This window comes from Indicator indicator, chromosome 13 (genome assembly GCF_027791375.1).
Source record: "Indicator indicator isolate 239-I01 chromosome 13, UM_Iind_1.1, whole genome shotgun sequence".
Lineage (NCBI taxonomy): Eukaryota > Metazoa > Chordata > Aves > Piciformes > Indicatoridae > Indicator > Indicator indicator.
In genome coordinates, this window is record NC_072022.1 from 8,849,226 (window position 1) to 8,876,971 (window position 27,746).

Below are 27,746 nucleotides of genomic sequence, written 5' to 3' on the forward strand. Positions count from 1 at the left end.
TACCCTTTCTGTCATCTTCTGGCTGACAGATGTGCTGCCAGATCCTGGGCTTGGGTCAGGAGGGAGAGCTGAGCTTTTCAGCAGTAAGATGGCCACCATGGGAGGTAGATGAAGATCCTGATCACCTCACCCTCATGTCATGCTGAAGCAAGCATCACAGAGGAAACATCCTTTGTGCAAAACACAAAACTCTAACCCTGACTGCTGGTAGGCTGCTGACTGACTTGCAGTTTGCACAGCAGGGCTCCCAGTGTGCATCTTCACTGCCTGCTCCAAGGTTGATCCAGAGGTCACATTCCAGCACTGTGCAGTGTTTAAGACAATGGTCTGTGGGCCATGCCTCACTGGACCACGACCTCTCTGCAGGAAGGGTTATGGCTACTCACTCTCCTGCCTGCCCTTTGATGTACAAGGACTGCTCTTAGAACATGAGACTGCAGCTTTGGCCATCTCCCCTTCAGGAAGCAGAGGAAAAAAAGGGACTCTGATTCAGGCTGCACTGTCTGAGACCAAACCTTACTTGGGCTTTTGTCAGCAATAACACCCTGCAAGGCTTAAAATAGCAGCAGGTGACTACCACCACTATTACCCTTGAAAATAAATCAGCAAAGAAAGTTTTAAAGCTCACAGAAGCCAAAGATGCAAGGACTGACAACTTGGTCACACTTATCCATCCCCTGCAATGGAGGAATGAAAGAGGAACAGCATCATTCAGAAAACTTGCCTCTTCTCCAGCCCTCTCACTCCATCAGTGCAAAAAGACTGAGGGTGAGCTGCAAAGGATAGAGCTAACTTCCTTCCTAGCAGCTGTGTTTTGAATTTAAGATGAGAAAAATGCTGATAATGCACTGATGTTTGGGGCTGAGTTTAGATTAAGCCAAGGATTTTTCAGCTTCTCATGCTCTGCCAGCAAGAAGGCTGGAGGGGTCCATCAAGTTGGGAGGCACACAGCCAGGACAGCTGACCTAAACTGGTCAAAGGAATATTCCGTACCATATGATGTCATGTCTAGCATATCAACTGGAAGGAATGGGCCAGGAGGAGTGGATTGCTGCTGGGGGCTGGTTCAGCACTGTTGGAGGGATGATGAGCAATTGCATTGTGCATCACTTGTCTTTTTCTTGGCCTTTATTTCTCTCTCTTTTGCTTATCTTTCTTTTCAAGTCAATTATTTGTATATATAAATATATATAGAGAGAGAGAGAAATTTATTTTCATTCCAGTTATTCAACTTTTCTTCTCTCAACCCCTGAGTTTTCCTTGGTTTTATTTTTCCTCCCCATCCCACCAGGGCTGGGGTAAGAGTGAGCGAATGGTACCTGGCTGCCAACACCAACGAATGTTCAACTATGTTTTTCTACCACCACTTGGCTATGGAACATGGAGAAGAAAGAGTTTATTGTGAGCAAACCTTGATTACAGAGGAAAAAAAAAATGTTCATTGTAATAATCCTTCTTCTTGGTGCTTATTACTGAAACTTTCCTTTTTATGGTAGAAATTTTCTCTGCCTTATCCTTCCTCTAATATGGTTTCTGCCTCCTTCCTTTTGAAAAGGCTTCTTTGAAAGCCTTCTTTCAAAGGCTCATCCTCCTTAATCAGTTTTGGGAGGATGAGCAAAGCATGATGCTTCATCCAGTGACTGGGAAAACAATTGACACAAAACTGGGAGAAAACTATAACAAATTATACAGCTTAGGGAAACTGAAATGTCCTGGCTGATAATTATTAATTAGTTGTTAGATACAGGCAATACTTTTGAACTAGTTCAACTGATGTAGATGCTGACTGATGTGAATTCAATGTACCTGCTCAACTCTCAAGTACTTTTCCAAAGCAGCCAAAGAGAGAGCCACAACAACCCCAAGCAACGCTACAGGCTCAGGGCAGTGTGGCTGGAAAGCTGCCTGGCAGAAGGGGAACTGAGGGTTTTAAGCAACAAGCAACTGAATATGACCAAGCAGTGTGCCCAGGTGGCCAAGAAAGCCAAAGGCATCCTGGCTGGGATCAGCAATGCTGTGTCCAGCAGGAGCAGGGAGGGGATTGTCCCCTGGGACTCAGCTCTGGGGAGGCCACACCTCGAGTACTGTGTCCAGTTTGGGCACCTCAATGCAAGAGAGATGTGGAGGTGCTGGAGCCAGGGCAGAGGAGGGCAAGGAAGGGCCTGGAGAAGAAATCTGATGGAGAGAGACTGAAGGAGATGGGGATGGTTAATTTGGAAAAGAGGAGACTGAGGGAGACCTCATTGCTCTCTACAACTGTCTGAAAGGACATTGTGGAGAGGTTGATGCTGGTCTCTTCTCACAGGTAACTAGTGACAGAACAAGAGGGAATGGCCTCAAACTGCAACAGGGGAGGTTTAGACTGGACAGTAGGAAATTTTTTTTCCCAGCAAGAGTGGTCAGGCATTGGAACAGGTTGCCCAGGGAGGTGGTGGAGTCAGCAGGGTGGCTGCCTAGGGAATTGCCTGTGTTTAGAGGTTGTTTGTGTGTGGTGCTTGGGGATATGGTTTTAGGGGTGACCTTTGTAGAGTAGGGTCAGTGATTGGACTTGATGATCCCAGGAGTCTTTTCCAACCTGAAGGATTCTATGATTCTACAGCTGCTGAGCTGGACATATTCTCCCTGAATAAGGTATGCAGAGGAGAGCTGGCAGGCTGCTGCCAGGGAAAACCATTTTTTGAATAGTCACTCAGCTGAAGGTCCAGCCAGCATGTGGCCTAGGATTTGTCCCAAAATTAAGACACCTATAAACACAACTCTCCTCATTATCCCTCTTCTCCTACATGCAGAACATCTGAAGCAACCACAAGCAACTTCCCCACACGAAGTTGAATATAGTACAGGTTTCATTCACCCCTTCCAAGGAACCATGGCCCTGCAGGTCAGCAGGGTGGAGCTGGCACAAATGAGGGGAAGGATTTTCCACCTGAAGAGTTTGTTTGTTTTTTTTTTTTTCACATTTCATTCCAGCAATTCCCAGAGTCTCAGAATGAGGAGACACAGGTGGGGAGACCTTTCCTCCAGCCCAGGGTAGATGGTTTTAGCCATGGAACAGTTCAGATTTCAACAAAACAGGCTGCATGTGTGCAAGCCGCTCACACAACACTAAGCTCCCAACACTCCCAAACCCAAATGCCATCAAGATTTTCTTTAATTATTGTGGTTTTAAATCCTTGATTTTCTTGTGGTGGGTACCTCAGAACCATTGGAGACCTTGGAGGACAGAGAGGTGCCAAAGACATTGTGGCCTGGGAATATTTGCCAGCTGGACTACGATATTTGGTTTTGGTTCTCAGTTATTTTTTCCCCCTGGTTCTCCTTGCAGATCCTGGTTTCTGGCTCAGCCTTATGAACTGCAAGCCTGGACTGCACTGGGGTGTCAGTCCCTGAAGCTGAGAGGTACAATGCAACAGTAATGAGCAATTTGATCTATCATTTATATCAATATCACAAATTGCCTTTGTGCAAACTGCACTCACTGCCCACAATCCCCATTGAGCTTTGAAGGTCCTGGCTTGCTCCTGTTTGTATCCATTCAGCTTTAACAGCTGATTTATATGAGGAAGAGAGATTGGAATCTGGGATTCATTTCCTATTCTAAAGAAAGACCAAAAAAAAGGCAAACCACACTTTGAATCCAGCTATCTTGCAGGCTGGATTTTTGCTCTGCATTCTTTGCTTTCAGTGCCACAGCCTCCTCTGCTCCTTTAACCTACTTCCAGTTTTCAGACAAAAGTGCTGAGATGACAAAATTCAAGCTGCATGAATACACATCACAAGAAACAATCACAAAGTCCATGTTGGTTCAGTACCTTATTTCTTACCCTTCCTACCTCAAAGCAGAATCCTCTGGCTGCCTCACACAGTGAAGACTACCTTACAAGTATGGCTAGAACTCTGCCTCAAAGTGGGTAGGTGCTGCAGGAGCTGGTCCTTGAGGCTGCTGCCCACCATGAAGATGTGTAACAGTGCCTTGAACTCAATCCCCAGCTGACATGCTAGCACAAAGCACTAAGAATGATCCTTCAAAAAGAGCTGAGAAGCCAGAGTGTGATGTGAAAGGTGTCAAAGAGACAGCACTATCTACCAGCTGCATACAGAAAAGGGGAGCCAGGAAAGTATTTTGGGCTGTGCTGGCCTCCACCACAAAGGCCAGGGAACAAGACCCCTTCATGTAAAAACCATGAGGCACTGTTAGAAGCAGAGGTCTGAACAGAATGCCTAAAGCAGGAGGAAGACAGTATAGATGCTGGTAGGCTGTAATCACACAAAGGTTCAGAAAAAGTGCAGCTAAAGGAGGTGATTCCTACACGGAATCTCGTTAATGAGCTACCTCGCAAGGGACTGAAAGGAAACATGCAGCCCTCATGCTCTCAGAACAGGACATGAGATAGTACAGATGAATAGTCTGAAAATTCCCCTGTCCTGCAGCTCTTGCAAAAAACTCTGGCCACTTTGCAATCAGTAGCTTGCCATGGCCTTTCTTCACTTTTGCCATCTTTCCCCTGTGAGTCAGCTCCGGCAGTACCTAGAGCAAAATAGATTCACCATTCGGATAAGACAAATCTTGGCCTAGACATTGGCTTTATCTTTAGTAACCAGAGCCCGCAAGACAGCTGAAAACCAGATGGATTTTCACAATAATGTCAGAGAGCAGGAAGGTAAAGCCTTATTGGAAGGCAAAGTGTAGGTGAGCACTGTATAGCACAATATGTGCATTCTTCTCCCACCCTTCGTTGTCCCCAAGGGCTTTTCAGGGCTTGGTCTACTAACAGCAAAACACTTGGAACCTGTGATCTTCTTTGGAGGCCTTGTATCATTCTTCACCCAAATTCCTGTGCTCTTCTTGCCTACAAGAAAGCTGGTGAGGAATTTTAGGGTGTCAGGTAATGATAGAAATGGGTAGATGCAGATTGGACTGGGGGGTATAGATCCAACTAGAGGAAGGTGAATTTAGATTAGATGTTAGGAAGAAGTTCTTCCCTATGAGGGTGGTGAGACACTGGAACAGGTTGACCAGGGAGGTGGTGGAAGCCTCATCCCTGGAGGTTTTGAAGGCAAGGCTGGATGTGGCTGTGAGCAACCTGCTGTAATGTGAGGTGTCCCTGCCCATGGCAAGGGGGTTGGAACTGGATGATCCTTGAGGTCCCTTCCAACCCTAACAATTCTATGATTCTTGTAAGCCTTACTGACAGTGCTGCAGTTTCACAATGCTTCAGACACTGCTTTCAGAAAGAGAGAAAAATCCTCTATCATCTGGATGTGCCAGAAAGATCAAAGGAGGAACAGCTTGCACAAACAACAGCAGAAGCACACCACACATGTGCCTGCCCAAATTACTTGGCAAACAAGAAGCATGCTAGGAAAGAACAGAGAGACAAGGGGAAAAATAGAGGACTTATTTCCTCACACACATTATACTTAGTAAATAACCTGACTCACTTTGCTAAGAATAATTTGACAGGAACATGGTGCTGAACCTGTTTAAAACTTTCCTCTTTTAGTTGCCTTTCGTGCAAAGCTTCTGTCAGGGTTTAATTTAGTTTACAGGATTAGGGGACCAGAATTAGACCCTTGCACTATTAAGCAGCAAACTTCCCACTTGCCCACTGTTCCTGTTGTGTGCCTCCTCTGTTTTAGAACTCTTCACTGCTATCTAACATATTTCTGTCCACAATGAAATCCTAAACTGCGGTTCCAGCGTAAGGCACAAAACACCTTCCAGGGACAATCATGACATGAACAAACATAGCAGAAGCCACAGAATCACAGAATTGTCAGGGTTGGAAGGGACCTCAAGGATCCAACCCCCCTGCCATGGGCAGGGACACCTCACACTACAGCAGGTTGCTTATACAGCCATATCCAGCCTGGCTGCAAAACCTCCAGGGATGAGGCTTCCACCACCTCCCTGGGCAACCTCTGCCAGTCTCTTACCACCCTCATGGGGAAGAACTTCTTCCTAACATCTAATCTAAATTCACCTTCCTCTAGCTTGGATCTATTCCCTTCAGTTCTATCACTACCCAACACCCTAAAAAGTCCCTCCCCAGCTTTCTTGGAGCCCCCTTCAGATACTGGATGGCCACAATAAGGTCTTCTTGGAGCCTTCTCTTCTCCAGACTGAACAACCCCAACTCTCTCAGTTTGTCTCCATAGCAGAGGAGGTCCAGTCCTCTGCTCATCCTCATGGCCCTTCTCTGAATACACTTCAGCACCTCCAGATCTTTCTTGCAATAGGGGCTCCAGAACTGGACACAGTACTCCAGGTGGGGTCTCACCAGAGTGGAGCAGAAGGGGAGAATCACCCCTCTCGACCTGCTGGCCACACTTCTCTTGATGCAGCCCAGGCTCTGCTTGGCTCTCTGGGCTGCAAGTGCACTCTGGTGGCTCATGTTGAGCTTCTCATCCCCCAGCACCCCCAAGGACTTTTCTTCAGGGCTGCTCTCAAGCCAGTCCCTGCCCAGCCTATATCGGTGCCTAGGATTGAGAGGAGGTTGGAGTGAGGTGAGGGTTGTTCTCTTTTCCCTAGTCTCAGGTGATAGATGGAAAGGAAATAGCCTGAAATTGTACCAGAGGAGGTTTAGGTTGGAGATTAGGAAAAATTTCTTTGCTGCAAGAGTAGTCAGGCATTGAAACAGGCTGCCCAGGGAGGTGGTGGAGTCCCCATCCCTGGAGGTGTTCAAGAAATATGTGGCCATGGCAGCTGGGGACATGGTGGTGTTGGATCAACAGTTGGACTGGATGACCTTGGAGGTCTTCTCCAACCCAAACAATTCTATGATTCTATGATTCAAAGCCAAGCACCTAAAGGCAGGGCTAGGCTTAAGCACACAAGCAGGATTCAGATGCACAAGCTCCATCAGCAGCCAGTACCCCCCACGTACTGCTGCTGCTTTAGAGAGCAGACTCCCCTGCCACCTTCTAGGGCCTTTTCTTTTCCTTCCCTGAGGTTTGTTGTCAGAGGAAGAGAATTTAGAGTTTCTTTCTCTCTACCAGCTTCACTCTGTGACATTAATGGGGATTGCAGGTGCACTTCCGCCCAAATGTTAATTCCTTCAAACAGCATTTAAAAGGCTACATGCACTGGGGGAGGAAGAACACACATCTGTTGGTGCAACCTTAGCTTTCAAGGGGAAATGTGCAGTGGAAAAAGACAGACCGATAGGGAAATTAAATTAAAATGCAGGAAAAGGCTTATTAGGAACAGAAGGGAACTTTTACCTGTGCTGCTGGCCAAAATACTTTCAAGATGCTCAGCAAGAATCCACCAGAGTACAGGAAGCCCAGCAGACTATCCCAACACAATGCTGAGTTGGTGGGATCTGGGGAAATTGCCCTTTTTCTACAGTCTGAGAGAACTCGTCAGCTCAGCCCAGCTCTGATCTTGGACTTCTTGGCATTTCTGCCAGGTTCTTGGCTCTCCTGCCAAAAGGTCTGGGGCATGTTCAAAAGCAGGGTGAGTGAGGGCAGTACTCTGACTGACATGGCACAAGTGTGCTCTTGTAAGATTTTCCTAGGTACTGCCTGACAAAGAACATCCCAGACTGTTCCCACTGACAGGCCAAGCTGTTTGTTCAGATCTACAGCCCAAAGAGACCACCCCCAGCCTCAGAGAGGGTAGCCACTCTGGACAGGCTGTCATCTCCAGAGCAGGCTGGCTGAGAACTGCACATCTATTTTTGTTCTCATCTCCTCATGCTTCCTGCCCTCTTCAGGCTGACTTCCCACTTTGGTCAGGGCAATGGTATTTTATCATAGCACCATAGAGAGCACAGGACAGAGACACTCAACTTGGCAAATAGCTTTGGGCACTGACTTGATTAAGCACCAATGATTTACACCACAGGCTTCTCAAACATGCTTCCACTTCTCCTGTCCCTCTAACGACATTCTTCTATGCCATCTCAGAGTCTTACCTTCACTCTGGCTCTGACCCAATCCCTATTCCTCAAGCTCTTCAACACAGTGGCAGCCTTCTCAGCCAGACTACTCTGCCCTGCTCTCCACCCTGCCTAGTCAGTCTCTCAAAAGATTGATTAGATCATGTAGAAGAAGCTAATAGCTCTCAACCCAGCTGGCTTTTCACCCCAATGTACCTGGCCAGCATCAGTTCTTGCCCTGCCCCAGGTTCCTTTTAAGATCTGTTTTTCTTTGTTATCCTTTCCTGTCCCACTGATTTCCAACCCCAAATGCTGCCAGCCTGCAGGGAAATAATTTCCAGAGCTTTTCTACAGTACACTACAGCTCTCATTTCTAAATATCTTACCAGTACCTTGTACAGTGGCATTAAAACATCCCCATCTCCACAGGTCACCTTCCTAACACCTGGACTGCACTTACATGGGCAGACTCCAGGCATGACAGAACTGCCAATGGTTGAACATCCAAAGCTTCAATGCTAATGACTCAATTAATTCTAAAAAAAAAAAAAAAAAAAATAGAATTGGCTGGAAACCCAACCACACATAAATGACTGCATTAAAAAAAAAACAAACACCTTGTTCTTCTCCTTCTTCACTCCTTCCCATAAGTTCAGTGGGATGGCAAGTTTTCTGATGTAGACACCAGCCCTTTGAAGAAAACTTGGCAGGTTTCACACCACTCATGTCTCTTAGGCCAGCACAGGGCTGCATGACATTAACAACTTCCAGCCATAGCACTAACAGGAGGAAAAGAATTCCTTCTGCTAGCAATGACCTTGCAAAGCAGTGTGCTTGCAAACCATACTGAGAATAACAGCCTTCTTTTACCTTATTGATTTTCCCAAACCATCATCAGAAATTCTGATAATAGGTCCATCAGTCTCACAACAAAGAGATGATGACCATATCCACCAAGAATAAACCATGAGGAGCTGCAAAGACCTCACTGGACACCAGACTAGTGGGATGTAAATGTCAGATGACCTTGGGGAACAAGGTGATGCTGCAGTGTTGCCTTCCCCTCTATGCTAAGTGTGGACACAATAAGGCTCCCTAGTCTGACCCAACTGATCAGATCCCAGCCTAATCATGGACCATGCCCATTTCTAGACTCTGTGCACAAAATATAGTCTTGAAGATGTCATTTTTATCACCTAGCTCTACACAGAGATACAGAGAGAGATATCAAGGTGCCAGAGCTCTACATAGAGATAAGAAGGTGCTGGAGCAAGGGCAGAGGAGGGCAAGGAAGCTGGGGAAGAGCCTGGAGAATAAATGTGATGAAGAGCAACTGAAGGAGCTGGGGATGGTTAGTTTGGAAAAGAGGAGGCTAAGGGGAGACCTCATTGCTCTCTACAACTGCCTGAAAGGATATTGTAGAGAGGTTGGTGCTGGTCTCTTCTCACGGGTAATTAAGGACAGAACAAGAGGGAATGGCCTCAAACTCCAACAGGGTAAATTTAGACTGGACAGTAGGAAAATTTTTTCACAGAAACAGTGGTCAGGCATTGGAACAGGTTGCCCAGGGAGGTGGCTGAGTCAGCAGGGAGGCTGCCCAGGGAGGTGGCTGTGTTTAAAGGTTATTTGGATGTGGTGCTCAGGGATATGGTTTAGGGGTGAGCTTTGTAGAGTAGGGTCAGTGATTGGACTTGATGATCCCAGGGGTCTTTTTCAACCTGAATGATTCTATGAATCCATGATTCTATGGTTCAGCTCAGCACATACTGTTTTCATTGAAACATGCTGAAGCAACTGAAAACTTGCCAGCCTTTGCATTATATGAAGACACTATTTTACCAGTTTAGTCAAACCCATATCATCATCCCCCCCCCTACTAAGTGGCTGTACTAGCAGAAGAGAAAGATCTTGATCAAGATACTTGCTCATAGTGCAAAGCATTAAGAGTACATGTTGATAGAAATGATAGAGCCCCTATTACAAAAAAGATCTGGAGGTGCTGGAATGTGTCCAGAGAAGGGCCATGAGAATGAGCAAAGGGCTGGAGTACCTATCCTATGAGGACAGACTGAAAAAGTTGGGGCTGTTCAGTCTGGAGAAGAAAAGGCTCTGAGGAGAACTTACTATGGCTTTCCAGTCTTAAGGAAGCCTTCAAGAAAGCTGAGGAGGGACTTCTTAGGGGATCAGGTAATGATAGGACTGGGGGGAATGGAAAAAAAATAGAAATTGATAGATTCAGCTTGGATGTTAGGAAGAAGTGTTTCCCCGTGAGGGTGGTGAGACACTGGAATAGGTTGCCTAGGGAGGTGGTGAAAGTTTTTTAAGGAAGTTTTTAAGGCCAGGCTGGATGTGACTGTGAGTAGCCTGATCTAGTGTGAGGTATCCCTGCCCATGGCAGGGGGGTTGGAACTGGATGATCCTTGAGGTCCCTTCCAACCCTAACAATTCTATGATTCTATGTCTTAAGAGAGGAAACTTTGATTACAGTTTACTGGAAACAAACAAACAACAAAAAAAAAAACAAACAACCAAGATAAAAAAATTGGATAACAGTTGGCTACATCACTGTGTTGTTACCTCTTTAAAACAAAGATTGTCTAAAACTTGGAATTTTTAGGGTACCAACCCAACCAAACCATGCTTTAATTCTTCCCTATCTTTTGATCCACTCCCCTACATTTACATTCTCCTGGACTGTGAAGTTTCCAAAGTGCTAATTTTCTCTTACATGATTGTAAAAGATGCAAACCACAACAAACTCCGCTGCTTGTCTAAAATCCAAGAGAGATAGGAGCACATCTAGAGTGGGAGGCCCCAGGCTCAGGGGATTCAGCAGGAACTAGACCATCTGTGCTCTTCTCTTCCCATGGGCTTTGTTTAATGCTCTTCTGAAACTTCACCTGCATGCTAGACTGAACAGATTCACATCCTCCTGACCTCAGAGGAGCCCAGTTTTAACACTCTTGTGCAATCTCCTCTGGCTTGCTTTCGCTGTTTGTCGTTATCACTAAGGAAACCACACATGAGACTGGTGATCTTTATTCAGCATGTGCCTTCCCCAGACGTGATCTCAGCTAACTTGTGTAGCACTTAGCTCCAGCCCAGTCCTTCCTATACCAATACTCATGAACTCAGGTCGGACTGGAAGGGAAAGTGACGAGTGCTGCATCTGAGCAGATTTTTACATCCGGCACACAAGGAGCTCCAGTGACCTCTAATGGCAGGCTGCCAAGCCTCTGGATCTACAGAACCTTTGATGCTAAGCAGAGTGCACTACACATTTGCTATAAAGAGAATGAGTCACACCTAGCACTCACTGGAAGGTCTCACAGCACTTTACAAGACTGGGATGTAATTACCTACAGGATCAGGAGGCAGAGGGATGTGATGCGACTCACCTAAGATCATGCACCTGGTCTGGAAGAGCCACCAAGGATACAGCTCAGGGCTTCTCTGTCCCAGTTCAAGGCTTTCTGCAAGTGAACCTGACAATAAAACAACTGGATTAGAAACAGATACAGCCAATTCTGTCTTAAATTCAAGTTCTGCTCTCCCCTTTCCTGGCAGTTTCAAAGCATTCACCAGAAATCCTGGGTTGCATCAAGAGAAGTGTGGCCAGTAGGTTGAGGGAGGTGATTCTCCCTATCTGCTCCACTCTGCTGAGACCCCACCTGGAGTACTGCATCCAGTTCTGGAGCCTCTATTACAAGAGGGATCTGGAGGTGCTGGAAGGTATCCAGAGAAGGGCCATGAGAATGAGCAGAGGGCTGGAGCACCTCTCCTATGATGACAGGCTGAGAGAGTTGGGGCTGTTCAGCCTGGAGAAGAGAAGGCTCTGAGGAGACCTTCTTGTGGCCTTCCAGCATCTTAAAGGGGCCTACAGGAAAGCTGGGGAGGGACTTTTTAGAGTGTCAGGGAGTGATAGGACTAGGGGGAATGGATCCAAGCTAGAGGAGGTCAGATCTAGATTAGATGTTAGAAAGAAGTCCTTCAGGTGGTGAGAGACTGGCACAGGTTGCCCAGGGAGGTGGTGGAAGCCTCATCCCTGGAGGTTTTTGCAGCCAGGCTGGATGTGGCTGTGAGCAACCTGCTGTAGTGTGAGGTGTCCCTGCCCATGGCAGGGGGGTTGGAACCACATGATCCTTGAGGTCCCTTCCAACCCTAACAATTCTGTGATTCATTTCTGAATAAAATGATTACTGTGAGCCAGTGCTTGGTGTTGGTTAGTAGCTGTGGAAAGGCAGGGCTTTAATTATGGAAAATCAGGGGGAAACCCCCAAAACTCCTTACTTTTGTTCTGAATTAATCCAGAAGTGACTTTGGCCTGCCCCTCACTTATGAGCAAACAGGGGTTTTGGATTAGCTTTTCCCAGCAATACAGAGTACAATTAGGAGCTCCATGGTCTTGACTTTTTATCTGCTTATCCTCACAATTCAGCTCTTGTTTGGGGATCTATACCATTCCCCAACTTAGAGGTGGAAATCTCAGGCAACTATTCACACTCAAGGCCAAGCTCTGTGGTCACTGACACGACTACAACTCACACTGGGCGCAGTTTGAAGTCCACACAGGCAAGGAAACACCAGGCAGCCAAGGCAAACACTTGGCTTATTTTCAGGCTGGCCTTCCACTTTATCTGGCTCCAGCCATATGGTGTAGCAAATGCCAAGGTGTTCAAAAGTACATTTCATACAGAGAAGCCAGAGGCACCAGTAAGCTACCATGCACCACCTGATCTGATCTGTAAAGGCTCTGGCCTCTCAGCAAACACAAAGTAGTAAGACTTAGCATGCAGGAAAGGAAATCTCCCAGGAGCAGCATGACTTACATAAAGAGAGAGCTGAGCACCTGCAGCAAGACCACGACTCAGGTGATGTGCAGTCATTTTGCTGAGCCACAGCAATGAGGGTGTTTACATCCAAATCCAAGAAATTTTCCCATGGTCCCAAAAAGAAGCTCAGTGTAGAGCTTAACAGTTTCCCAGAACCTCAAATGTTAGGCCCATGTCCCCCTCTCTCACTTGGTAATGAAAAATAACATGCAGGTGTATCCTTTTAGCAGGAAACCAGTGTTTCCCTAATTGATCCACCATGGGAGTTTTTAAAGTGTCACTCATTTGAGCAGCTTCTGAGAGCATTAAACCTGGACTAATGCAGATTAACAGAGGATTTACAGTAACAGAACTTGGAAAAGATACTTTTTAGAATTTAACATCTTGATAAATTCTCAGCTGCACATAACTAATTCCATGGTTGCAGGGTTTCTTTGAGTTCAGAAATAAACATAGATTAAATGGGACCTCAATTCCCATGCAAGGCAACTCCTATGCAAAGCAAAACTTCCGTCTCATAGCATTTTCCATTTCATCAAAATACTTTTGCAGTCTCTTGAAAGGGAAATACTGGAGAGCTTCACACAACTGAGAATTCCTTTTCCACCTTGCAGCATAAAGCTGCTCTGCACAGGTAATCAATGGAAAGAAAGCAAGCCTGAGGTTCTGGTGACACTTGAAGCCCTAATGCTCGTTCCATAGCATATGCAGATCTAAGCAGGAGATAGTGAGCCTGAGCTCCCTGTCAAGAGCTGTGATTTATTTCAGGCAGAAGTCAGATGCTTTTATCATAGCACAAAGTTATGTGAAGCCATGTCTGGTGCTGTGAATTGTCTGGTGCCAGCAGTAAGAGCATACTCTCTATGGTATGCTATACCACACCATTTCTGTGTACTCCTTAGTGTCTGCAGGAACATCTAAGGGCTCCCAGTGCAGAGCCCTACTGCAGAGCACATCTGCCCTTGCTATAAGAAGTCAGTTCCCTGGTCAAAGGTAAATTTTAGACACTGTTTTCTCAATCAAAAGAAATCCATCACTGTTGAATCTTCCAGAAATCTGAACCTGGAAGTTTCCACAGATCCAAGCAGCTGCCAGTTCCAGCATCGATCCATACTGCTCTCCAGTTTGGTCCAGTCCAGCAAATGGGTGTAGAGTGCAATCTGGTTTGAATCAGCCCTCAGCCTTTGCTAAGAAGGGGCAGCAATACTGACAAATTAACATTCTGCAGGCAACACCAGAACATGCTTTAGTGAAGACTAAGTTTGACTTGCACCATGTGCAAAGCTGATGGGTCTTGCAACAGACTGTTGTCTTGAGCAGTATGTAGTGAGTGGTTCACAGGACAGAGTGGAATTGGTGCATGTCCAGAGAAAGGCAATGAGGCTGGTGAAGGGCCTGGAGCACCTGGCTTACAAGGAGGGGCTGAGGGAGCTGGGGGTGTTCAGTCTGAAGAAGAAGAACCTGAGGGGAGACCTCATTGCTCTCTGCAACTCCCTGAAGGGAGGCTGTAGCGAGGAGGGGCAGCCTCTTCTCCTTGGTGTCAAGAGACAGGACCAGAGGAAGTGGTTTCAAACTGCACCAGGGGAGGTTCAGGCTGGATGCTAGGAAATATTTCTTCACAGAGAGGGTTCTCAAATACTGGAATGGTCTGCCCAGGGCAGTGGTGGAGTCACCGTCCCTGGAGGTATTCAAGCAGCTTGTGGGGCTGGCACTTAGGGACATGGTTTAGGATTGACCCTAAACTGGGTCGAGGGTTGAACTAGATGATCTCTGAGATCTCTTCCAACAGGATGTTTTATTCTGTGATTCTGTGAATTGGTAGAATAAATCTCTGTGGAGATCGTTTTCTGTGTGCCTGTGTATGGCACAAGGTAACTCTGACGTTATAACGTGAACAGCAGAAGGGAGGCACAGCTCTACAGTGTTCAAAGGAGGTTAACCAAAGCTCCGGCCCTAGCTCTGCCAGACCGGGAGAAAGAAATCTGAATTCCATGCGGAAGTTAAAGAGGACCAGGCTTAGGGAATTCCGGTGCAAGGATGCGGCGGGGAGCCGCCGAGCAGCAGCTCCTTCCCGGTCTGTGAGATGCTTTGGCCAGAGGGTGGCCTCATTGTCCGCAAAGCTGTGCAGCCGGGGCTTGGATGCTAACCGCTGCCAGCAGCCTGGCAGCAGGGGGATCTCGCAGTGCTGAGCTTCACATCAAATTAACGCTTCCTTAACTGAGAGAGCTCCTAAAAGGCTGAGCAGCTCCTCGCAGTACGAAACTTGGTTAGAGCAACAGCAGGGTTTAGAACTAAGAAGTGGAGAAGGGTTTAACCTGGCTTCCTGTTTAACCGGTCCCGAGGGGAGGAAATTCCTGACTGTATTCAAGTCAGAGATCATCAGACCTGAGCTAGGGAAGAACGGTGGGGTGGGAAAAATGTGTTTATAGATGGTTCACCTGCAGTGATAGAAGGCAAAAAGGTTACAGGGTGTGATACAACAAAGGGAAGGGAGCTGCAAGAGGGAGGGAAGCTCAGATCAGCAGAGCTGTGCCTTAACCAGAGCCTGTGGATGGTATCACAGGAAAATCCTAAAACAGATTTACAGATTCAAGATATGCATCTGGTGTGGCTCACTGGGTTTGGGAAACTGTGGGAAGAAAGAGGGTTATTAACCTGGAGAGGAAAAATACCCGCTCACAAGGGTTTGATTATTCACCTGTTAGAGGCAGTGGCAATCATGTCAGAGGACATCAGGCAGGACACCTGGAGTGGGCAACAGGGAATCAACTGGCAGATTAAGAAGCTTGGAAAGCAGCACTTCTGCCAGAAGTATCTAAGATCCTCCTTTTGCTGCTAGTGGCTCAAGCACTGCTGAAGAAGGTGTCTTTGCTACCAGAGGTGTTGGAGCTAATTAAAGACAGTGAGACAGAAGAAAGAGGAAACAACTGGGTTACAAAAGACTGTGAACAATAAGTGCTGAAGGCTTTGGTCCTACAAACACTGAAGCAACTCCATGAAGCGAGATATTGGGTCTCTCAAGGACTGGAGGAAGCCTGTGACTAACAAAGAGTCTCTGTGCCCTTATTACTGAAGCCTCCCCAGAGATCTTTCCCTAACTAACAAAGTGTCCTTCAAAGACAGCAGAAACCAGCAGTGACGGGACATAGCCTAAACTTTTCAACTTTTGAGACTTTTTTGAACTTTTTAGAACTTCTCTGCCTAGGGAGGTGTAAAGCCTCATTTTAATGAACATGGAACAATCCTCGCTGTCAATACAGACTAAGGGATGAGGTGATAGAAAGCAGCCCTGAGGAAAAGGACTTGGAGGTGCTGATGGATGAGAAGCTGAACATGAGCAGGCAGTGTGAGCTTACAGCCCAGAAGGCAAATCACATCCTAGGTTGCATCAAAAGATGTATTGCCAGCAGATCCAGAGAGGTGATTCTGCCATTTTGCTCTGCTCTGATGAGACCTCACCTGGAGTACTATGTACAGATCTGGAGCCCTTTAATATAGGAAGGACATGGACCTGATGAAACAGATCCAGAGGAGGGTCACAAGAATGATCAGGAGGCTGGAGAACCTCTGCTATGAGGACAGGCTGAGGGAGATGGGAGCATTCAGCCTGGAGGAGAGGAGGCTCCAGGGACACCTAATAGCAGCCTGCCAGTACCTGAAGGAGGAGGCTACAAGGATAGGAAGAGTCTGTTTACAAAGGCCTGCACCAACAGGATGAGGGGCAATGGCTTTAGGCTGGAGAAGAGCAGATTTAGATTGGATGTTAGGAACAAGTTCTTTCCTATAAGGGTGGTGGAACACTGCAACAGGTTGCCCAGGGAGGTGGCTAAGGTCCCCTCCCTGGAGATATTCAAGGTGAGGCTCGATGAGGCCCTGGGCAGCCTGATCTAGTTGGGGATGTCCCTGCTGACTGTGGGGAGGTCAGACTAGATGACCTTTAGAGGCCTCTTCTGGCCTGGCACATTCTATGATTCTGTAGGGTGTGTGGTGCAGGGGGTGTACTTGTAAGAGGGGAACATGGAGTAGGTGGCCTGGGCAGGAAGGAAAAGGAAAGGAAGAGGGTTACTTGCAGATGGGAATTTAGGATAAAAGGAGGCTGCATTTGAGAGACCCCACAAGGATCTGCCTCATGGACTCTCCCTTTTTTCAAATAAAGTGTTACAGGACTCCTCTGTCTCCTTTGTGAACACCAACCTCTAGCGATGAAAGTTTTCCTTACACAAGGATTTGGATCCTGCAGCTGCCTAAGTTGCCTTATGAACAGGCACACACAGAAAAGCCAAGAGCTCCAAAAATTGCTTCAGTTTGCATCCAAGTGCTTGTATATCCAGCTCTAAAAGCATCTCTTGGCCCCTCACCCAAAACCACCAGCATAAAAAAGCAATTAAGTGCCAGCCTCCATCCTGCAGCCGTTTTAGCTGTGGAATAAGGGAGAAACATGTAGTAAAAAACATTAGGAGGCTCTGCATTAACCCCTTGCTTTGGACTGTCAGCCTTTGCTGAACCACACCGGTTCTCCAGACCTTTTCAGCTCAGCTTTACCGGTTCCACCCCCTGAGCCGCATGCTGAGCCCCTGAAGGTACAAACTGGAGACACATCACAGCAATTATACTACAAAAAAAGTGATGGAGGAGGACTGGTATCGGGGCTCCTGGTGCCACTACAGTCAGCAGTGCTACCTATATTTCCGTGTATTAATGTGTAAGGTGGTGTAGAAATGTGTATAAATACGTATTTCAGTTATGCCCTCTTCATAAGGTTTATGTACACGTGTGAAGTTAGATGAAGGTGCTGCTCTAGGTACAAAACGGTCTTTAATAAGAGGTAATGAAGCGAATAATCAAATGGAGACCTAACTATGAAGTAATTAAATCAAACTGCACCTCAGGGAGCTTGAGGGCACCGAGCCTGCTGCAGTCAAGAGGGCTACATTCAGGAACCCAGGGTGGGCAGAGCCCCAGCAGGACACTCAGTGGGTCCGGACGGCTGTCGCTGGCTCCTGACTCATGGCCGACCCTCCCCGGCCGACTCTTCCTGCCCAGGCGCCAGACCCGGCAGGCAGGACAGGACAGGGGCAGGGCCGCCGCGGGAGGCTAAGCCGGACAAAGCCGGACAAAGCCGGACAACGTCCCGCGGCACTCGGGCGGCAGGGCCCAGCCCGCCCCGGCTGGGAGGAGCCTGCGCCGCCGGTGGGGCCCGCCCCTGGCGACGGCGATGCGGCGCGGCGCGGCGCGGCCCTACCCGGCCCGGCCATGAGGCTGACGCGAGCGGTCGTGCTCGCACGGTCTAAAGCCGCCGCGCTCGACGGTGTCCGCCGCCTAAACTGCTGGTGGGCGTCGGCGGGGGACGGCCCGGGGGCGGGCGGGGCTGGGCAGCCTCGGGGACAGGCAAGCCTGGGGTACAGGCACGCCGGGATGGATTGAGGGGGGAGGGACTAGTTAGGGGTAGATGGAGGAAGGAGGGGCACCAGTTAGGGAGGACAGTTAGGGATGGACGAGGGAGGACAGTTAGGGATGCGTGAAGGGGAACAGGCAGGGATGGACGCGGGGGGACAGTTAGGAATGGGTGAGGGGGAACAGCGATGGATGAGGGGGAACAGCGATGGGTGAGGGGGGACAGCGATGGGTGAGGGGGGACAGCGATGTGTGAGGGGGAACAGCGATGGATGAGGGGGGACAGCGATGGATGAGGGGGGACAGCGATGGATGAGGGGGAACAGCGATGGGTGAGGGGGGACAGGGATGGATGAGGGGGGACAGTTAGGGATGGACGAGAGAGGACAGGGATGAGTGAGGGGGAACAGGCAGGAGTGGGTGAGGGAGGACAGGCAAGGATGGGGTAGAGGGGACAAGCAAGGGTGGGGTGGGGAAGGCAGGCAGGGATAGGGTAGGGGGACAGGCAGCCCGGTGTAGTATCGAGGAGGCCCACGGTGAGCCGTGCCAGAGCAGCTGCAGCGGGGCCTTGCTGGAGGTGGTGGCGGTGCCTATCTGGGGCCGTGCGGGCTGGGCGGGGGGCAGCGGCCGTGCCCCTAGTGACATTCCCTCTCCCTGCTCTCCTCCGCAGGGGCAGCCACCTGACCGATGTAAGTACGGCGCTTGCCGCTCCCGTCCTGCCGGGACGAGCCAGCGAGGAGGGGCCCCGGCAGCCTGCCGCGTCCAGCCGCGGCCTGTAGCCGGCGGTGCTGCCGCAGCGAGGAAGCGTTAGCCTGGGCCGGCAGCCAGGGCGGGAGGAGGTGATGCGGTTGTCGGGGCGGGGAGGATGGCGCAGGCCTGGCCCGAGGCTGGCCCGGTGCCAGCCAGCTGCAGCGCTTTTCAGGACTGATTAGCATCTCAAAGGTTGTTGTTCCAGAGACACTTGGAAAATTCCTCTTCCCAGAAAGCAGGACCCTGAGTCCTACCTCGTCTCTGAGGAAATTTGGATGACGTACTGTCATTGGGAGAGGGCTGGCCGGGGTAAGAGGGATCCTTTGCTCTGTGTGTGGAAACTGGGGTGGAGACTGCAGAGTTGCTGGAGCAGAAGAGCGACGTGATGTTGGCTGGTGTCGGCACTGCCATTCCTGAGCAGAGAGGGCACAGGAGCTGCTGACTCTGCACTGACTGGCAGCAAATCTGTTGGTGTTAAGCTCGCGTTAAACGGAAGGAAACCTCAGTTCTGGTTCTTACTATTATCTTGCTTGCTTGGGATTTAAATTGCCCTTTTTCCCCCCATTTTTTGGGGAGTGTGACAACTTGTCTTTTCTCTCTCTACCTGCCCAGATATCAATATGCCGGGATTTGCCCAACATCGAGGTGATCACATTCAGGTGAATGTCAGAGTGCCAGCTTTGGAGGGGATAGGGGAAATCACCTTTGTGATGGGGCTGGTATCTTACCATCTTTCTGTGGTTGAGTGTCTGAGCTGCCTGGTTCTTCATGCTTAATTTCTCAAGTGGCAGAGATGCAGAAGTGATTATTCTCCTGCTAGCTCCTCTGCACCTTTCACTTTGCTACTTGAGAAAAGAATTCTGTTTTCAAGAGGTGTTAAAACCTCTTAACATTATTGCTCCCCAAGTCCTGTTCAGTGGTTTAGCTGGAATCATCCAGGCTTTTCTGTAGGGCCAGTTTGCAGAATGCCTGTTGAAATGGTTCTTGGATCTTGAAAAGCTTTCCTGTCTTTAAGCCTCCCTCCAACACTCCCATCCTTCACCTGCCCCAGGGAGCTTGCAGAGTCAGTGTTGGCTGCAAATTTGAGCTTTTTGGACTGGAAAGCTTAAGTAGGCTGTCATTCAGTGAGTAGAGAACTGCTACAGAAAAGGGTGTGAGTGTGATGGGTGTTCAGGGGAAGCTGAAGCAATTTGTTTTCTTCAGCAGAGAGGACAGCCTGCTGGTTTCTAATTATGTGTTTAAAAAGATGAGATGTTCTATTTTTTCTGTGCAAAGCCATAGGCCCCTGAATGGCCCTTGCTGTGCTGTGCCAGGATGAGGCTTCCCAGTGAAGCTGTTGTAGGAAAGGGGGATGGAAAGCTGCTGTGCTGTGGGATCATAGCATAGGCTCCTGCCTTGGAAGCTGCTGTGCTGTAGGGCTGTGCTCCCAGCTGGAAAGCTGCTGTGGTGTACTGGGACCAGTCTTGTTCAACGTATTTATTGGCAACATGGACAGAGGCATTGAGTGCACCCTCAGCAGGCTTGCTGATGACACCAAGCTGTGTGGTGCAGCAGATACACTGGAGGGAAGGGATCCATCCAGAGGGACCTTAACAGGCTGGAGAGGTGAGCCCATGACAACATCATGAGGTTCAACAAGACCAAGTGCAAGGTCCTGCATCTGGATCAGGGCAATCCCAAGCACAGATATAGGCTGGGCTGTGACTGGCTTGAGAGCAGCCCTGAAGAAAAGGACTTAGGGGTGCTGACGGATGAGAAGCTCAACATGAGCCACCAGAGTGCACTTGCAGCCTGGAAAACAAATCACATCCTGGGCTGCATCAAGAGAAGCGTAGCCAGCAGGTGATTCTCCCCCTCTACTCTGCTCTGGTGAGACCCCACCTGGAGTACTGTGTCCAGTTCTGGAGCCTCTATTACAAGAAAGATCTGGAGGCGCTGGAATGTGTCCAGAGAAGGGCCACGAGGATGAGCAGAGGGCTGGAGCACCTCTCCTATGATGACAGACAGAGGGTTGAGGCTGTTCAGCCTGGAGAAAAGAAGGCTCTGAGGAGACCTTATTGTAGCCTCCCAGTATCTTAAGGGGCCTACAAGAAAGCTGGGGAAGGACTTCTTAGGGTGTCAGATAGTAACAGGACTGGGGGGGAAATGGAAAAAAAATAGAAATGGGTAGATTCAGCTTGGATGTTAGGAAGAAGTTTTTCACCATGAGGGTGGTGAGACACTGGAACAGGTTGCCCAGGGAGGTGGTGGAAGCCTCATCCCTGGAGGTGTTTAAGGCCAGGCTGGATGTGGCTGTAATCAACCTGATCTAATGTGAGGTGTCCCTGCCCATGGCAGGGGGGTTGGAACTGGATGATCCTTGAGGTCCCTTCCAACCCTAACAATTCTGTGATTCTTTGTGTAGGGCCTCTGCTCCCACCTGGGAAGCTGCTGTGCTGCAGGGCCATGCTCCTGGCTGGACAGTACATCAAAGAAGGGACGAGCTCAGTGGTCTCTGATCCCATGATTTATTTCCCCGCAGTGTGAATGGCATCTCCGACCTCGAGCCATTGAACCAGTGCCAGAATCTGAGTGAACTCTACCTGAGGAAGAACAACATTGCAAGCCTAAATGAACTCTTCTACCTCAAAAACCTGCCCCGGCTGAGGGTCCTGTGGCTGTCAGAAAATCCCTGTTGTGGCTCAGACCCCCACCGCTACCGGATGACGGTGTTGCGTAACCTTCCCAGCCTGCAGAAGCTTGATAACCAAGGTGGGTAAACAGACAGCCCTAAACCATGGGCAGGAGGAACTGGAAACTGGTGATGTGTTGGTTCCTCTTGTTTAGGTGTCCTTTGACTCCTCCTGGATGTGGTAGTGATAGTCAGCCAGGTGGGATCTGCTTGAGGCTGTCTCCTCTGGGAGATCCACCACTCCTAAGCTGTTTTCTCCCTTCCTTGCAGTGCCAGAGTTAACAATAGCCAAGAGAGCCTCATTACAGCTGAGACAATCCCACTAATTAGTGGGGTTTTAAAGATCTCTCCTTTGCTGTGGCAAAACAAAGCTTCTGTAATTGGATCTGCTGTTATAACAAAAATGAGAAGCTTTTTCCATCTGGTAGCAGTAATTTGGTGGCTTTTGGAGCTTTCTCCAGAGGCAGGAAGTGGCAAAGTGTGTTTGCATCCCAGATACTTTTCCCTCTTTGAGAGACTGGTGGCAGCTGCTGACATCCCCCTGCATGGGTTTTATCACAGGAGGGTGAAAGCAAAGGGCCAGTACCAAGGACAGGTTTTGGACCTAAGCCCTGGAGTAGTACTCTAGAGCAGCAGTACCTGCCCCATTACAAACAGAGTCTTCTGGGCTGCAGGAGTTCATTGCAGCAGGGTTTTGTTCTGGCTTTTGCAGCTGTGACAGAGGAAGAACTGGCCCAGGCGCTAGTGGATGGTGAGGAGATCACAGCCCCACCTGCTAGGAGGAACGTGGAGAATGGCTGCCCTGAATCCAGCACAGCAGAGTCCACAACAGAGACTGAGAGTCAGCTGCTGAACTTCAGTCTGGAGGAGACAAAGTGAGGGCTTGCTCGTGAGCTGTTAGGATTTCTGGGCTGAACTTGAGTGTAGCATGAAGGGATCCTGCTGGCTAACCCTGATAGGCCATGGGCCAGGCCTGCAACTGGTGCAGATTCCTGTTGTTCCAGTTGCCATGGTGGAGCTGTGCTGATTTAATAGCACTTGTGGGGCTGGTTCTGTATCTGCAAACCAGTCTCTTCCCTTACACTCTTACTCTTACACCCACCAGAGTAAGGTGGGTACTTACTCTGAAGCATGTCAGCTGCATGTGCAGGCAGAGGTGGTTCTTCTCTGAAGTGTGAGCTCCAGTCCACTCCTGCTTAGCTCTGCTTCTGCCACATGCTTTGGTGCATGGCAGCTCTGTGTTGCCCAAGTGCAGTGTCCCATGGGCTGCAGTCCCAGCTAGCATTGGGAATGGGAATCTGTCACCCCCAGGTGGGGCTGTGAGCAGACTCTTTGTGGCAGTGTGCTCCTTTGGTTTTTCTAGCTGTGAGGCTGTCGCTTGACCTGTGGGAATTTTGCTTGGGGATGTTGTGGCCAGCAGGCAGTGGTGGGGTGTGAATAGGTGTGCTTTGAATTCTTCAGCTAGATACTTCTCATGTGGTGACCATCGAGGATTAGAAAGGGTTGGCCTGGCAGAGTAAGGTTCTCCCAGCTGGTCATGGCAACATTTGCTCTGCCTCCCCTTCAGCAAAATTCGAGAGGAGCTTGGCATGCAGCCTCTTCCCAGGGATAAGTTTTCTTCCTTTTCACCTCAAGAGACAGACTGCAACCGAAAGAAGAGAGTGAGTATCTTTGAAGACCGAATTGCTTCTCATCTTTCAAATGTCATGCCATGCCCCATGGGGTTTGTCCTTTTGATGGGGCTGCTCAGGAGCTCATATTCACTGGGTTTGTGCTAAGAACATGTGGGAGTTGGGCAGCATCTGAAATGCAGCCAGCAGACTGCCTGGTGGAAAGGAGGCTGCTGAGTTGAAAGCTTAGGTGTTTCCTCAGCCTCCTCCATGCTGTAACCTTGGGTGAGCCTCATGGATCTTGGCTATTCAGCTTGGAATTGCTGTCTGCTGGGCTCAGTGCCACCTCAGTTGGCATGGGAATGATTCTTTTCTTCCATCAGGAAGGCCAGAGTGAGATCTAGATATGTCCTGCCTTATCTTAGTTGCCTGCAGTCTGTCTTTTGCTTGTATTGGAGGTGTACTTTAGTGGATTGCTTTAAAATGGTGTGAGGTGACCTGGCCTTCAGAAGGAAAGGAAGCGTTAGAGAAGGGGAAATGGCCACAGGTTGCAGCTGGGCAGGTTCAGCCTGGATGTTAGGAAGGACTTTCCCTAGAAGGACAGTTATTCAGAGAGGCTCAGGAATCTCTCCCTGGGGCTTTTCAAGACGTGGTTTGACAAGAGCCATGGTCTGGTGTTGGCAGTGGTCCTGCACTGGTGGGAGGTTGGGCTGGGGACCTTCAAGGGTTCCTTCAGTCTTGAGCTTTTGCCATTCTACCAGCTCTTACTGCTCAGGTCAGAGGGTTTCTGTCATTTCCCATCCTACACATGGTCACACTGGAGAGAAGGCAGCAGCTCCTGAATGTGCCTTTCCTCACAAAAGCCACTGTTGGGGTAGTGGCCAGCAGCCAGAGGCATGTAGGCAGCCTTTGCTGGAGCTGGCTGGTGGTTTGTCCTGCATTCCAGTTAGCCTGGCTCATCTCCTACAGCTTCTGCACACATTTGCCCCCAGGCCTTGGTTGGTCTAGCCCTGTAGCTGCAGGTGGCTGTTGCAAACTGCTGCCTGTGGTGGTGGCAGTGGTGGTGACAGTGAAGTTCCTGGAGAGAGCATCTCTTTGAAAATCTGATGTCCTTTTCCAGGCTGGCATTAATGTGCTTTTGTAAAGCAGTGTGTGTCTTGTCCCTGCAGAACAATGTCCTGAATGCCATCCTGCTTCTCATGAAGGAACTGGACACGGAGGGTCTGGAGATTGTTCAGCAGACAGTGGGGAGGAGGCTTCAGGCCTCTCGGAAGAAGGAGCTGCAGGAGGACTGACTATGCCCCTTACAGACCCCCCTCGAGCACCAGCCCAGCCCCAGGGTGCTGCTGTGTCCACACATGCCTGGCTGCAGCCAAAGCCTCAGTGCTTCCTGCTGTGTTTCTCCTGTGTTGGAGCTGAGACTGGGTGCTGCTGGCTGCCCCTGTAGCTCTGGCATCATCCCTCAGCTGTGCCCATCGTGCTGGAGCTGGCAGCACCTGCCCTGCCGCTCAGGAGCTTTCCTGCTCCTGTAGCAGGTTCCATTAACCTTTGTATCTGGTGTGGCTGGGGTGGTTTAGTGGGGACTGCAGGCAAGTCAGTGTAGCAGGAGGGAGCAGGGCTCAGTGAGGGACTCTGCTCTGTGGTCAAAGAGTATTCCAGAGCCTGCGGGTGGCTAGAAAGGTCACTGCTGCTTGGTGCCTTCCTGCTAGGGCAGCTCTGTGTGGAGCAGACTCTGAAGGCAGTTTCTACCACAAAGACTGGCTTTTGTGAGGTCTCTCAGGGAGATGCTGCCTGGAACGATCACTAAGAGCTGTCTGGTGCAGACTGTGAAGGGCAGATGTCTAATTTTTATTTCTCTTCAGCTCCTGACTTCTCCAGGTTCCCATCAGCATATGTAGCATCTGACTTGGCAGTCAGGCAGCCTGGGGAAGAGCTCAGTGCAGCCTAGGTGAGACTGAAATTTCCCTCTGACAGATCCTGCATGCTCAGCTGTGTTCTTACCCCCACATGCCCCTGCAGGCAATAGAGCAGCTTAAAGAGCTGTCAGAGTCAGAAGCCACTGCACTTTCTGCAGTCAGGGAAAGAAAACAATCCAAGCTTTACTGCCCAGTTTGCACAGGCAGCTGCATTTACCAAGATTTGATAGAGAGCTGTTAAATGCAAACTAAAAACCTTGTGACACACCCAATAAAACCAATTACCCCTCCAGGAAGTGTCAGTTGTGCTGGACTTTGGCCAACAGGGCAAGAACAACTGACCCTGGGCATCACTCTGTTAGGTCTGGTTCACAGCTCCCATTGTTTGCCCTGCAGAGCAGGAGGAGGGCTGTGGGCCCCTGCCCCTTCCTGCTTCACTGGCCCTGGCAAATGACTCCCTGCCTCCAGGCTGCTGCAGGGCTGCTTTTCAAAGCTACTGTCCTCTGTAGGAGCCTTGCACACAGAGCACAGGAAGCAAAAGAGCTGGTGAGCAAAGCTCCAAAGCTCACTTGTGTGTGCAGAGGTGAAAGCCTGCCCAGGCAGGATGGTGGCCCCTCAGCCACAGGACACAACGCCTCTGCTGTTCAGCTGTGGCCCCCAGTGCTGCCTAGGGCAGCATGGCCCCTCCAGATCCCCACTCTCCCTACTTTAAAGGTGTCTGAGTCCCTTTAAGCTGGTTCATGCTGCCAGAAAGTGATACTACTTGGGGATAGTGACAGCCCTGTGTCCATAAGCCTGGTTGCTTGACCTTGATGGGAGGAGACAGTATGAGTCTCAGCACTTGGATGAAGATAGCCTTTAACTCCTCAAATGACTTAGAATCATGCAGTCATTTTGGTTGGGAAAGACCTTTAAGATCATCAAGTCCACCCATTATCTAACTCTACCACATCAGTGTCCCTCAACACCACATCTCTATGTTTACCTTCAGTGATGAGGAGTCAACCATGACCTACTTCTTGCCTTCTGCATTAAACCCAGCTGCATGTAAATGGACAGAGTGATTTACAAGCTAGCAGACTTTCCTTGACAGCCAGGACCCAAGAGACTTAGCCATCAGCTTGTTTGCTTGTTTGCCCCCTCCCAGGCTTTCTGCTGGGTGGCAGAAGTCACGCCTTTCCCATGCTGGAGAAGACAGCTGCCGTTGGGGTGTGCTGGGAGGAGAGCGGAGCAGAGACAGCATCACCATTTGTCATCAGGGGCTGCTTTGTGGTGGAGGTGGTTAATGGAGCAATCGCCCCAGGCTGCTCTTGTCCCAGAGCAGAGCTCACTGCCTACGTGCTGTGCTTGTCATACTTGGCCACTACCAGTGCTCCAGCCGCCAGCCAGCCACCCCTGATGCTCCCGACCGGGTCTTGCTGGGTGACCCTGCAGCATCCTGCTTGCTCTCGGCACAGCCCCGAGGGGAGGTTGGGCGCTTTGGCCCTTGCCTCTTCACGCCAGGGAGCTGGCAGCCTGCCTTTTGCTGCAAGACACTCCTGGCTCTTTGTGCTCTGTCTTCCCTTTAGGGCTGGCTGTGTCAGGGAGTCTGGGTGCAGCCCCTTCCTGCTCTTCCTGGCAGGGCCCAGGGTGGTTGCCTTCATCGGGATGTGGGAGCTATGTCTGTCCCATCTCCCTCCAGGAATTTGGCACTTTCCTGGATGCAAGTGAGGTGCTAGGGCTGCAATGACCCCTCTGCAGCTGGCTTGGAGTGTGAAGGACAAGCCTTTCCCCCATTCACACCCTAAACTTGGCTGCTGGAAGGCTGTGGTGCCCTGCCAGCCCCTCCAATGCCCAGCCTGCTGCTGAGAGCAGCAGGCTAGAGAAATGGCTTGCTGGAGAGGAGCCAACTGCCCAGGGCTTGCCAGCTGCACCTGGGCATGAGGCTCCACCTGGGCTGTGGTACAACCACAGGGTTTTGCAGCATGACCTGCTTTTACCCTGACCTGCTTCCAAGGCAGGGAACATTGAGCAGCGAGGGTGGACATCTCCTGGGCATGGAAAACGCCAGAGGCTGTCTGCCCATGGGCACAGGTCCAGCATTGATTTGTGTTCAAAGCAGCCCTGGGGACTTGGGGAGGCTGATGGTGAGGCAGGCGTGTGGGGCTATTGTAGGGGGGGGAGTCCATGGCTGGTGGGAGCCAGCTGAGGCTCCATAGGAAGGTGGAATCATAGAATGGCTCAGGTTGGAAGGAACCTCAGAGATCACCTACTCCAACCTCCCTGCCATGGGAGCCAAGTCATTTAGACTTGGTTGCTCAAGGCCTCATCCAACCTGGTCTTGAACACCCCCAGGGAAGGGGCAACCGCAGCCTCCCTGGGCAACCCATTCCAGAGTCTAACCCCCCCTTGTACTGAAAAACTTCTTCCTCAGCACCAGTCTAACCTTGCTCGCTCTCAGCTTCAAACTATTCTCCCTTGTCCTGTCCCTAGACACCCTCATGAAATGTCCCTCTGCAGCCTTCCTGCAGGATCACTTTAGGTAGTAGATCTTGTTTCTCACCTGCTGGATGAGGCCTTGAGCAGCCAAGTCTAATTGAGAGGTGTCCCTGCCCCTGGGGACACCTCCATCGCAGGGAGGTTGGAGTAGGTGATCTCTGAGGTCCTTTCCAACCTGAGCCATTCTATGATGCTGGGAGGTGCATCTAGGT

General features: G+C 49.8%; 1 protein-coding gene across 1 annotated transcript; it reads left to right on the plus strand.

Annotated features, from left to right (window-relative positions):
* The first annotated feature begins 17,968 nt into the window (after positions 1-17,968).
* CFAP410 (cilia and flagella associated protein 410) lies at positions 17,969-25,306 on the plus strand. The gene is made up of 7 exons (XM_054385979.1): positions 17,969-18,045; positions 18,780-18,798; positions 19,472-19,518; positions 21,381-21,610; positions 22,243-22,405; positions 23,098-23,191; positions 24,310-25,306. Exons 1-7 carry the CDS (start codon positions 17,969-17,971, stop codon positions 24,433-24,435), a joined length of 756 nt encoding a protein of 251 aa, XP_054241954.1. The 3' UTR covers positions 24,436-25,306.
* The last annotated feature ends 2,440 nt before the right edge of the window (positions 25,307-27,746 follow it).

Coding starts and splice junctions, on each gene's coding strand:
- CFAP410 (XM_054385979.1), top strand. CDS start 17,969: ATGAGGCTGACGCGAGCGGTCGTGCTCGCACGGTCTAAAGCCGCCGCG. Junction 21,611..22,242: donor GCAGAAGCTTGATAACCAAG/GTGGGTAAACAG, acceptor TGGCTTTTGCAG/CTGTGACAGAGGAAGAACTG. Junction 23,192..24,309: donor ACTGCAACCGAAAGAAGAGA/GTGAGTATCTTT, acceptor TTGTCCCTGCAG/AACAATGTCCTGAATGCCAT.